The 13,155-nt window shown below is 33.2% G+C and overlaps 2 protein-coding genes across 2 annotated transcripts in view; both read right to left on the minus strand.

Annotated features, from left to right (window-relative positions):
- Positions 1-6,680, minus strand: part of LOC108679373 (probable cyclin-dependent serine/threonine-protein kinase DDB_G0292550) — a 54,858-nt gene extending 48,178 nt beyond the window's left edge. Inside the window, exon 1 of the mRNA XM_047881551.1 lies at positions 6,558-6,680. Within this exon, the coding sequence (XP_047737507.1) occupies positions 6,558-6,680 (123 nt within the window). The remainder of the gene's footprint in view (positions 1-6,557) is intronic.
- A 2,732-nt stretch (positions 6,681-9,412) lies between these two features.
- Positions 9,413-13,155, minus strand: part of LOC108679369 (intracellular protein transport protein USO1) — a 43,218-nt gene continuing 39,475 nt past the window's right edge. The window contains exon 18 of the mRNA XM_047881560.1: positions 9,413-9,957. Coding sequence (XP_047737516.1) covers positions 9,950-9,957 — 8 coding nt within the window. The 3' untranslated portion in view covers positions 9,413-9,949. The remainder of the gene's footprint in view (positions 9,958-13,155) is intronic.

Below are 13,155 nucleotides of genomic sequence, written 5' to 3' on the forward strand. Positions count from 1 at the left end.
CTGAGAAACAGCCACGAGTGCTAAGCTGTCAAAAAAACATGGTGACAACAACCATAAATATAATAAAAAAACAGCCATAATGAAACAGTAGCAACAGCTGCAGCAGCGCTAAAATTAATCAAAACAGCAACAGCTTAGCAGCCATAACAGCAGCAACAGCTGAGCAATGTAAGGAGATAGCCCTTACAACTGCACACACACACACACTCACACACTTACACAGCTCACACAGCACAACACACACTTACACAGCTCACACAGCACGCCACACTCGACCAGACAGCTGACTGCTCGTTCGCCCCAGAGCGGCGCTTCCTTCTTAGCTCTTCGGTGACTGCACTTGCACGATACCTAACTAACCTATCACAAGAACTACCGTATCACAAGAACTTTTAGCCAAATCCTTGCAAATTTTATATCATAGAGAAATTAATAACAGCCAAGAATAATTTCGTAGAAAATAAAGAAACATGTTATCAGATTTCGTGTAAAAGGAGAGAACCACGTACCTACCATACAAACTAATGCAGAATGCCTCTGTTACACTGCACTAACCAGCCCAGATTTTAAAATTTAAAAGAAAAAATGTCATTGATCTAAATTGGAAATAGGACAAATTATTTAAAAATTTAAATTTTCTAAAAAAAATAATTTATCGACACTAATTATCGGGAAAAATTTTTCGATTGAATTACTTATGTTATAATAAAGCCATTCTTTAATATTTAAATATTCAATATTCAAATAATAGTCATTAAATATAGGATTTTAGTAACAAATTTATGAGCAGACATCCTTTTAAGCCATATTGAAATAAATAAAACATAAGGACGACAATTATTTTTTTAAATAATTCATTTATTACATTTCTGGTGAAAACGTGACACTAGCAGCACGGAGCTCACCACTCCCATAACCAGCATCACCCCAGGGACGCACATCACCACCACAAGAAAGTCAAGCACCGTTGCCAAGTATTTAGTCCATCACAGCTGTGAGAAGCGCTTTTAGCTCCTGACCATTACACGATGGTTGCACCAAAAATAAATACCATTACACGATGGTTACACCAAAAATAAATGCCATTACACGATGGTTACACTAAAAATAAATTCCATTACACGATGGTTACACCAAAAATAAATACCATTACACGATGGTTGCACCAAAAATAAATTCCATTACACGATGGTTGCACAACTAAATGGTAAATACCCAGAAGAATGCAGTGAAAATAACTGCCGGTTTTTTCACAAAAGATTTAAGGAAAGTTGTCCACAAGACGACATAATTAAATAAATAAATATCACTTTTCAATTATCAAGAAGATGAATGAATTTAAGAAAAGGTATTCAAAAAAATGTCGCATACACTTTAGGATAATTGTATAACCCTGAAATTTATTATAAATTATAATACGAAATTACAATTATAAAGCAAACGTGAATCGGTAAACGAAACGTGAAGCAGAATAATACCCCGGCAAGTTTCGTCTCAGTTACTTATAGGCTGTAATAAATAACCTAAATTATTCAATTTATTATCACGCGTTACATGTACAATTATGCCTTAAATGTATTTTTGTGCGTTAAGTGAATTATTATGCGTTAAATTTATTATTATATGTTAAATGCATTATTATGCGTTACATGTACAATTATGCCTTAAATGTATTTTTGTGCGTTAAATGTATTATTATGCGTTGAATTCATTATTATATGTTACATGCATTATTATGCGTTACATGTACAATTATGCGTTACATGTATAATTATGAGCTAAATCTATAATTATGCGTGTAATGTAAACATAGATAATATTAGACCACGAGACATAGTAAACTTGGATACATTAATTAATCAAGTAATTAATTAAACAAGTGCATGCGCAATACCGGAGCAGCAAGACGGTAGTCTGGACGCTGACGTGTAAATTTGCTCTGGTTAACCACAGAAATTCATGAACTATTAACCTAACTGAGGGTAAAATGCCCGCAAGAAAATGCAGGTACGTAATTCCATGTTAAATTTGAATTGCATATTAACTACAAACTTAGAAGTGAAGAAGAATCACGAAAATTTGCCATATCTTTAAGGGAAAACGTTTGTGGTGAAGCTCCATGTGCAGTATGAAAATTCTATAATCAGCAAAGTCGAAATTCGAAAACTATTTGTAAAACCTAAATGACATATGAGAGACATGGCAAAAAGCAGGTAAAATTTCTAGTAGAGAACAGCTAAATTCACAAAAATTTCTAGTAGAGAACAGCTAAAGGCGCTGCATTCGAACACAGCTTCTGTTTAGAAATGTGCAACGAATTACATTTTTTGAGGGTAAAGGTAGCATGGTTTCGCCTTCGCAATGAATTTTCATCAATGTTGACAACATTTGTGACGTGGCATATCGGAATGTATAAAAATTTACGAATTTGCAAGCCACAACATGGAAGGAAACCTGTCATTGCTTCTTTAGGACCAAGATAATGACGTTCAAAACTAAGATAATGATGCCCAGTGCCAAAATAATGATGCTCAGTGCCAAGATAATGATGCTCAGTGCCAAGATAATGACGCTCAATGCCAAGATAATGAAATTCCCAACCAAGATAATTATTTCCTAACCAAGATAATGAAGTTTTAAATTAAGATACCATGTTCACAACCAAGACTGATGATTGACCTACATATACAGTTTATGTCCCTCAGTTCTGATCTTATAAATGTTTTTCTATTAACACGCAAACTTGAACCATTTTCCAAACCAAAACTCATAGCACATGGTGATAAATGTCTGGAGAGCAGAGTTGAATGAGTACTAACTTCATTCAAACTAATATTGATATGTAGATACCTATACTACAAATTAAAGAAAAATCTAGAAAAATTCACAGTAAAATTATCTACTTTTTATAGGTATAATTATGACATATCATACATATAGTATCTCCATTGAAAGTTATGATCAATTATTGTAGATGGCTACTATCAAATAAATTACTTAATGCTGATGTTAAACATGTTTGCTTCTGATTGCAATTTTAAATTGCCTAAAAGCAACTCAAATAAATATGCTAAAAATGTTTAACAAATCAATGATGAAACATGCCAAGTGCATGGTGCCTAAATCATATTGTTCTCCACAATTTGACATTATTATACATTCAACTAGCAGTATACTAGAGCAGGCAATTAACTACGGAGTATGGAAACCACTTTTTCAACTACCAGAGACACTTGTCAACTACCGGAGACACTTGTCAACTACCGGAGAACAGAGACACTTGTCAACTATCAGAGACACTTGTCAACTATCAGAGACACTTGTCAACTATCTTCAAAAGCATTATTAACAAGTGTTAAACAATATCAAGAAGATGAGCACCTGCTGGGATACTGCAAATATTAGAGCAGCAGCAACAGCTGAGCAGCCTTATTGAAGTTCAGAACCAATATAATAACATTCAGAACCAAGATAATGATGTTCAAAACCAAGATAATTATGTTCAAAACAAAGATAATTATGTTCAAAACCAAGATAATCATGTTCAAAACTTAGATAATGATGTTTGGGATTAATATCACGATGTTCATTACCAAGATAATGATATTCAGGACCAACATAATGATGTACAGGACCAAGATAATGATGTTCACAGCCAAGATAATGATGTGCAGAATCAAGATAACGATGTTCAAAACCAAGATAACGATGTTCAGAACCAAGATAATGCTTTCAAAAAGTGAGATAATGATGTTCAGGACCAACATAATGCTGCACAAGACTTGGTTGTGAGCTTCACTGTGATTTTATAGGTACAATTCATGTTCATTTGCTGGAGAATGCATTTATAGCAATAATTTCAGTTGAAAATTAGGCCAATGTCAGGAGAAACACAGATTACAGACTTGCCAGGATGTAAATTAATGTAAGCTTTAATCAACACACCAAAGTTTAAATACGGTAAATTATTTATTAAATAAAGACTTTACTTCAGTAGAAAGAATTAGATTAATAATACATCAATAGAGCCAAGTATAAATGTTGAACAATTTAAGTGATCAATGTTCAGGTCTATGGCAAAACTCAATGTTTAGGCACCAGGACCTGACAACACAACTGATAGGCTATCAGTGTGAAGAACTGACTCCAAATTGGACCAGGAAAACTCCGATGAATTTTGCTTCCAAAAATATCTTAGGACTGCCCAGCCTACATGTTAAAATCTAACATTATCAAACATGTCATTTATAAATACTTCAGCAAACATTTAGTCATTGGGATAATGTTGTCAACAAATATACAACAAATATCCTATTTAACTATTTTAATTATTTAACTAACTATTAACTAACTATTTAACTAACTATTACAATTACTGGATTGTAAGATAGAAGCTGCATGTGTTTCATTTGTTTGCATAGACTGCATACTAAGAAAAATATGAAAAACAAAAGAAGCACCAAAACTAACTCTTGTTGGAGAAAAGTTTGGTCTGCTAAGACTTGAAGGAAAAATTATGCAAAGTGCATTCGTACATGTAAATTCTATGAATTTTTTTAGAATGCAGCATTGAAAAAAAATATATAATGAAGTATTTGCAAACTTGTGAAGGTCACAGAATATATATACAACTTAAAGCTTTCTGCTTGGGTATTTTCTATGAATTTCTTCTTAAAGATAAGATAGTAGGTGCAGACACATAAAGAATATAATCATATTAGGGAATTATACTTAAAACAACATAGAATAAACTAATATTTAACCTATGATAATAACTGACATGCATTAAACTCATTTGCACGTTTGAGGGCACAATACCACATGAATAAACATAATTTAAGCAGGTTTCATGGTAGATCAGAGAATTTGTTTTATTGACAATTTTCTTGTTAGTTGTTTCAATATATCAAGCAATATGACATATCACACATATAGTATCCCAAAGGAAAGTTATGATCAATTCATTTGTTCCATTAAATAAATTACTTAAGGACAATGTTAAACATGTTTGCTCCTGAAACTTAAATTGCCTAATAGCATGGACCATCACTCATAAAAATATTATATAAATATCATAAAAATATTATATAGAGGTAGAATAGAAGTGTTGGCACTGAAGAAATAGGCCAAAATAAATTATATATTTTTATGGTCCTGAATATCATCTTGGTACTGAACATCAGATATTTATTGTTTGATATATTGAAAAAACGAATAAGAAAATGGTTTACAAAACAAATTCTCTGGTCTTCAATGAAACCTGTTTAAAAGAACAAATTCTGCTAGCTAATCTATACTGATATAATCTGATAAATTTTGAAAGACAATTTTTGGGATTTAGGAAGCAATTCATGTTTATTTTCATATTCATTATACGGTATACCTAATCTATATTGGAAATATTCCACTTCATGCTTATTTTATGGTAGAATTGTTGAAACTCTCATAAAATCTTCAGTCTCCTCAATTATATCAATACCTTGTTTAGTACAAAATGGATTAATTTCAAGCATGCTTTGAAATGCTATCCTGATATACGTAATTTTAATTATTTCTAAACAGTAGCAGTAGGGCCATCCATGCTCTTGTTTGGCAGGTTATAGTCGGTACTCCCCAAGTTATAATAGCCTGAAGTTTTACAATGTAAATTCATACAGCATTCACTAATGCTTATCCAGAACACAGGACACAAATTGAGTACGGTAATTGACATTAAATTATAGAGAATATTGAGCCACAAGAATTCAAAGTCACATAAAACATCTGATAAAGGTATACCTACATATTATTTAGTAAAATTTTTTAATTTTCCAGTACTCATTACAAATTGTGTGTTTGTATAAATGACAAGAACATTTTTTATTTAAAACATTATAAAAACTCAATTCCCATAAGCATAACAGCTATGTTTGCTTTGCTCCAACCAATTTTGCTGATAGTAATATAAAGGAAACACAGAATAGTTTGATAACATTCAATTGTTGGTTGTTCAGCAAAATGGTTTTAGCAACTAATTGATATTTAATTGAAGTTATCAGTTAACACAAAGACCAAGGATAGCTACAGAAAAAGAAAATGACTTTTGCTTGCTTTATACAAAGAGAAGATGAAAGAAACTTAAGAAAGTAAGCATAGCCCAGAGGCAATGGTCCTGAAGGCTGATTACTATTCTTTATGCTACAGGCAAGAGAAATGTCCATGCTGAACATGCTTAGGATGCATTATAATGCACGTTTCAAAGATCATATATTCTAGCAAATGAATGAGATTGAAACATGAAATCATAAATTTCGGTACTCATCACTCAGCAGTGCCAGTGACGAAGACCACATTGAATTCGCAAAGACGTGTCCAGTTGAAGAAGGCAACGGAAGCGAAATATAATTCACGGCACACCTAATTCAGGTAATTGAGATAAACACGATCACTTCAAAAAAAACTTAACTAGTATAGGAATAGGATCAGCTGAGTGATCCACTCTTGCTGCTAGAACAGCAGCCGATCTATTACGAATTCTCTTTCAAGGAGCATACCACTGAAATTATACAAAAACTTACCCGATCTCTTAAGTGCGCTTGTATTTCTTTGTAGGCCGATTCAGTACACTTAACATGGAATACAGTTTTATTAGCTAAAGAATTGTTGATTATAGCTACACACCCGCTCCCCGACCCCGCCATCTCTACACTGAGGTGAGGTAAGTAGAAGACTGATAGCCAGCAGAAAGTTACGCTAAGTCGGTGGCCAATTCCCTAAAAGTTGGTTTCAGGGAATGATTGATTCACTAATGAAAACTCGGTAGCAGTGATGCAATTGTACTAATCAGTTTCCAAATAATCGATATGGTAACAAGAGATTTCAAAAACTCTTTTTGTTTAGGACCGGACATTTGCACATCACGAAAGTCGGACTATAACTGGACCCAGCCATCCAGGACCATGCCGATTGAACTTTAGGCCTGCAGACGTGGTTTGAAAAAGATGCTTGGTTGCGATTTAGAATTGTAAACAAATTAGTTCTGCTGCACAGTAAAACTTTTGGACAACTGCGTGCTTAGACTTCAATATATTTTTCCAATCTCCAGATAAATTAGAGATACACGAACTGACAGTTTAGAGATACACGAACTGACAATGCTTCTTTCTTGGTGATAATTTCAAGAAAGATTATTTATATATTGAATATCAGCGCAAAAGATTTTATTTTTTTTTGCAGATGAGTGTACTTCACAGCTTCCAATAAACGTGAACTAAAACATTTATTTCTATTTTCTAGAAGAAAATCTTAAAAGCTAAAATTAGGGATATTTTCTTTGCGTAAAACCATGTCATCTACTTTGGAGTTTTCGACTTTTTATTTAAAGATATTATTTCGTATAATCTCATATTCTACGGTTATTCATTTAACAATAATTTCAACGGCGTCAGAGATATTGTTTCTGGATCATACATATCATGGTTGAACCATGATTCACATAGCCTATAATTTGCATGGCAATTGAATTCTCTAGGCGTATTTCGTGCCCTAAAACACTTTGTTTGTTTCTCTCATGACACAACACTTTATTATTGAAGCTCATTTCCTGATTGTTTTCGTCTCTAAACTATGAAAGTAATTTATAGATTATCAAAAAATCGAATGAGATCATTTTCATTTTTATTTTATTATATATTGGATAATTATAATATCATCTTGTACATTTCTTTTCATTGGGTGAGCAATCTAATCGATAAAATTTTCAATTTTCAGCGAAGTGAGGAAATAATATTATTGACCATTTAATACTTAATTCTAGAATTTAAATTGAGTTTGTTTACATTATCTTTTATCTTCGGCAGACGATAAAAAGAACATGGCAAGATCTCCAAAAATATGCTAATTGATGATACAAATACAGTCATTTTATGAGCTATCTTTGCTTAGCACTTTTTTGTTGATGGAAACCTGTCGCCGATTCTTTTCCTTTTCGTGCCTTGCTCACAGAAGATCTAAACTCGTATCATTTGATCGGATCTTTTCACGACTGACGAAAGTTTGAAGTAGCTACTCGACTTCCACCGGGTTCGATATGGTGCTAGGCATTTCAAATCTGAACATATATTTTTTCCATAGCTTTATCTAGTCTGTTCTTGAACGCGTTCATACTTGGAGCGCCAACGATGTCATTGGGGAGGCTGTTCCACATGAAAATGATACGTGTTCAGAAATGAACACGTAAAAAATGAATATTTATTCCAGTTTAACAAAAATCTTATTATAATTGACGATGTTAAAAGTATAAAAAAATCATAGAATATACGAGTCAGGAAAAAAATTGGTCTAAAAAGTAATAAATTTTATATTTTTTATGTTTCCTTTAGCAATGAAAAAAATAATTTTTTTCATATGCCTAATTTCATTCAGATAAATCATAGATAGCTACCTTCGGAATGAGACCATCAGCATAACAACAGCTGAGTCCCAATAGATTATGTCCAGTGCCAGCAGCTCAATGCACAATCTTTTCGCAGGTTACGTGCATTAATTTTCATACATTACTCGCTCCAGATGCCACTAATATCCTTTATGTATCACGCGGCCGCTGCATTATTTAAATTAGGAATGCGAGCCTACAGGAAACGGAAGTAAAGCGTTCCTTCGACAGCTCGGGACTTGCGCGAAATCCTGACCTATTTCCGTGTTGAAATTACCCCAAAACAGGGATATTCTGAATCCTTCACATGAAATCCCTCGATCGCAAGTTTAGTTTGATATATGGTGCTAAAGATGATTTGGACGCACGATAATGATATAAAAAGGCATTATTTTGGAATGATGATGGATTCTATTGCAATTGAAAGTAAAGACATGTATTCGAAGAAAACTCTCCATAAAAAATTATCCATTTGGACAGGGACTACAATATTTCTGCACACAAAATGACCAAAATAAATTTGAAAATTTCCCGCTTTTTACTCCGCATTTTTTTTGCTATGCGGGTATTCAGACTCATTAGACTTGCATTGAATTCATTTGTATCATAGCTATCATGCTTATCATTTATATTGTTACAGTTCATACGTGTGAATATATCTACAAATTTTGAAGATAGCCGGAATCATTATAAAAAAAGTGTGTCATAAACTCGTGAATCACCTTAGCACTGTTGATTATAGAATCTGCTAAATCGCAATTCCATGTTAAGAGTCCTAATTAATTGACAAATCTATGACCCTGATCAAGCTGTCATTCAGATAACAAATGAGTAGCTTGTTGCTTACGTAATTTATATGTTGCGGGTTCTTAAGCTGCGCGAACTTTGGGTGATAAGAAACACATGACTTAATGGAATATTATTTCATTAATAGTTGATAATATTTTATCATTCAATGATGAGTAGAGTGCTTAATATTATAAATTATATTTACTAGACTGTACCTAAATGTTGGTTATTGTTTTTTTTTATACATTTTTGCTATTTTTTTCCACGAGCCGCAATTACACGAGACATATTTTACATTATTATTGTGACATAAAGATAGCTTACGGTTATTCACTAATTCTTCACCACATTTAATAAAACTTCACACTAGTTACTCAACTTTTGAGACAGATAGCTAAATTTTTATCACATATTCATACTTTCTGGCACCCAACATTTTTTTAATGGGATTTACTGTTCAAGTTGAATAATGTAATTTGCAGTCCTTTGAGTCTAAATCCAGGAAACGTGTGCACGAAATTAACAAGTTAGGCATTAATGCGTCAAACCTGACTAACTATAACTCTTGAAAACTTGATTATAAACACCAAAATAATATTGTTCCCAAACACACTCCAAAGATCAGCATTCAGACAATAATGAAATTTATTCACTTGTAATAAATGATAATATATCGACACTGCAGAATTTAAATAAAAATTTCGAAAATATTGGAGTTGAGGCGACGCTTTTCTCTCCGTCGTCTTCTCAGAGATCTGTGGAAGAAAAATGAACTTTATGTCGTACTTTGTTATTAATTAACATTATACGTTTGATAATTAAGTTGGACTGTGAGTTGTAGTCGAAGAAAATTAAATACGATTAAAATATGAAGCACCTCATGACTAATTTTTATTTCATTATGATAGATGACTGGAAATATATAAGAAATATCCATGCGATTATGTTCGAAAATAAACATCTTTCGATGAGATTCATGAATTGTCGAAAGTTGTTTCATTTTTTGATTCGATTTAAATTTTAAGTTGGACCAATTTGTTGCCAATCAAACGCCACGTGTCAGCTTCTTCAGGCTCTTTTCACGCGAGTTACAATCCCCACGAATAAAAAAACATACGCAAGTCCTATTCAGCAGGATAGTTGATAAAATGATCATATGTAAGTCCTATTCAGCAGGATAGTTGATAAAATGATAATATGCAAGTCCTATTTAGCAGGGATGTTGATAAAATGATCATATGCAAGTCCTATTCAGCAGGATAGTTGATAAAATGATCATAAGCAAGTCCTATTCAGCAGGATAGTTGATAAAAATAAGCATAATTAAGTCCTATTCAGCAGGATAGTTGATTAAATGATCATAAGCAAATCATATTCAACAGGACAGTTGATAAAATGATCATAAGCAAGTCCTCTGTGCTGTTCGGCTGAGAATTTAGTCGAATGACAAATTAATGGACAACAATTTTTTGAGCACAATTGATTTGACGAAAAGTGAATGAACTTTTCTCAAATTCTGACGACGTAGACGGGATATATAATTGTGTAATGGATTCCAGGGAGGTTGTATGGGGTTAATCAGGATATTGAAGTCTAATCAGGCTCAGAGCGTTTGGCGTTATTATACAACCCTTTCAGAAAAGTAGTAATGAATGAGATAATTTTACAGCGAGTAGCTCAAATCTGAAATAATTCATACAGATAAGCATTATTGTACTAATCTGTTTCGAGTGTTTTTTCTTTTCATGTGTCATATATATACCCACGGACAGGAATATGAACTACGTGTGAAATTCAGCAAAGCTGGCCTCCAGCATGCGTCTCCCAAATGAAAGGCTCAAATTTAAAACCCGGCGTTACACGAACTGGGATAAATTTTCATGCCAAACAATGACAGAGTTCGGGCATGGAGGTTGCCAACATTCTTCTCTATTTGAAGGGCGGAAGGAAGATAGCGCTGGTGTAACATGTCTACGCGATGTCTCCATAAATACATGCACAATATTCAAATGAATGATATGCATACATTTTCTGATACTATGAGATAGACATTAATGTGAAGAACCGTCACATATATGAATCTACTTCAACGCGACCGTAAAAGGTTCAGTATAAATTATCAATGGTAGGTCACCCGCAGGTTTATCAACGTCACGTACGGAAAATGTGGGGAAATACTCGAAGGAAAAACATCTCTACTGAGTGAATAGAGAAAAAAGCTATGAAAAAAAAGGAAAAAAAGGTCTAAGCGGTTTGAAACTAGAAGCGAACGGTCAGCAACTATCAGGAGGAAAGTCAAGCCACAGTGAGAAAGACATTTAGTGTTTATTAATTCACATTCACTGGCGTATTTATAATGCTAAAGACTATATTAAGCAGTAAAATCAACATCTATCTATAATAACACACAACTACGATGTACAAGCTTATTACAAACACAAAACGAAAGGAACATCCCGACGAATTAGTGAAACTAATTATAATGTGCTAGTAAGTTTATCATTCTTCGACCCCATAAACAGTTCAAGATAGAGATTGTTAAAGCTAAAGCAATGATATCGAACAATATTCGTATTTATAACAACGTTCAACAATTCCGAGGTAATTTTCGTTTTCAGTTCTCCTTTCGGTTTCCTATAATAAAGGTTTTCATTAAAAACCAAAACGAGTGACTCTGATCTATAATCCTGTATAGACCTGGTCACAGAGTCATTTTTTGAAGAGAAAAAATCAATTAGTACGAATTTGGTCGAAGTATTTACCGCAGAAATGGCCGTGGCATAATTAAATAGGTGTTTGAAACACACTCCGGACTTCACCTTAAGACCGCGTTGTATATTCAGGATGCACGAGACCGGTAAAAAAAAATACTTTAAAATTAGAAGCTCAGTTCTTTCGTCACGAATTATGTAGTTTTTGTTTTTGGTTTTCATTATACCAAGGAAATACAGCGTTAATAATACATCATAAAATGCCTCGCAATGTCAATCATTCCTTAATAACAACCAATGTCAACATAATTAATAATCTTCATGTAAAATCTATGAAGCGCGTCTGCTGCTGGGTGAAAGTTATAACACTTAAGATCCCTCTCAAGTGATGTACTAAATACTGTGGTATACATTGATAATAATTAAAAATTTAGTTGCCCGCGATATACGTTGGTAAAAATGTGAAGCCAAAAAGGTTATTTTCGTAGCTGTGACGTAATTGGGTTTAGACGATTTGCTTCAACTTTCGATATATGTTTAATAGACGTAGAAATATAGACAGTCACTGCCACGGACGAGATATATTATAATACGGGTATCCAAGGTATTCAGATAATACGCTTAGCCAAAGACAGTCCAGATGTTGCCGTATTCTCGTATAGGCGCCCCGATGCATTTCAACTAAGATACTAAAATTGCGACAATGTGGTTGACATGAGACGTGCGCAGCCACGACGCATAAACAGAGCAGTGTATTTTAAATGTTACTATACAGAATGCAGATATACATAAGGCAGACCTATAATAGCATTCGTATCAAAAGCGTTACCAATGTCCATGATTGCTCCGTTCAGACATCTGCTTCAACTATCCATTTCTGCTTCATTTAGACATCAATAATCAAAAATAGCTTTGTTGAAGCGATCGAGCTTCCTTGAGAAGAGTTCAATCTTTAATTCGTATTCTTTCCTGCATTTGTTAAATTAACAATGTTTATACGGTCATTTGAACTTCACGCTTGTACAATTATAACTTAGTCATGTATAATGTTACAACATAGAACTGAAAAACAAAAAAATGCTAAAAAAAAATCCACCATCTATTTATTGAAAACATTTCGGAGTTCATCTCCCCCGTGAATTTGAAAATCCTAGATGTTGTTGAATTGACAAAACTTTTCAATGATGACATTATGAAATTTCGAGGTTTTTTCTTTTCCTGTTAAAATATTAGCTGATTTAA

Source organism: Hyalella azteca, unplaced genomic scaffold (assembly GCF_000764305.2).
Source record: "Hyalella azteca isolate HAZT.00-mixed unplaced genomic scaffold, Hazt_2.0.2 contig8310, whole genome shotgun sequence".
Lineage (NCBI taxonomy): Eukaryota > Metazoa > Arthropoda > Malacostraca > Amphipoda > Hyalellidae > Hyalella > Hyalella azteca.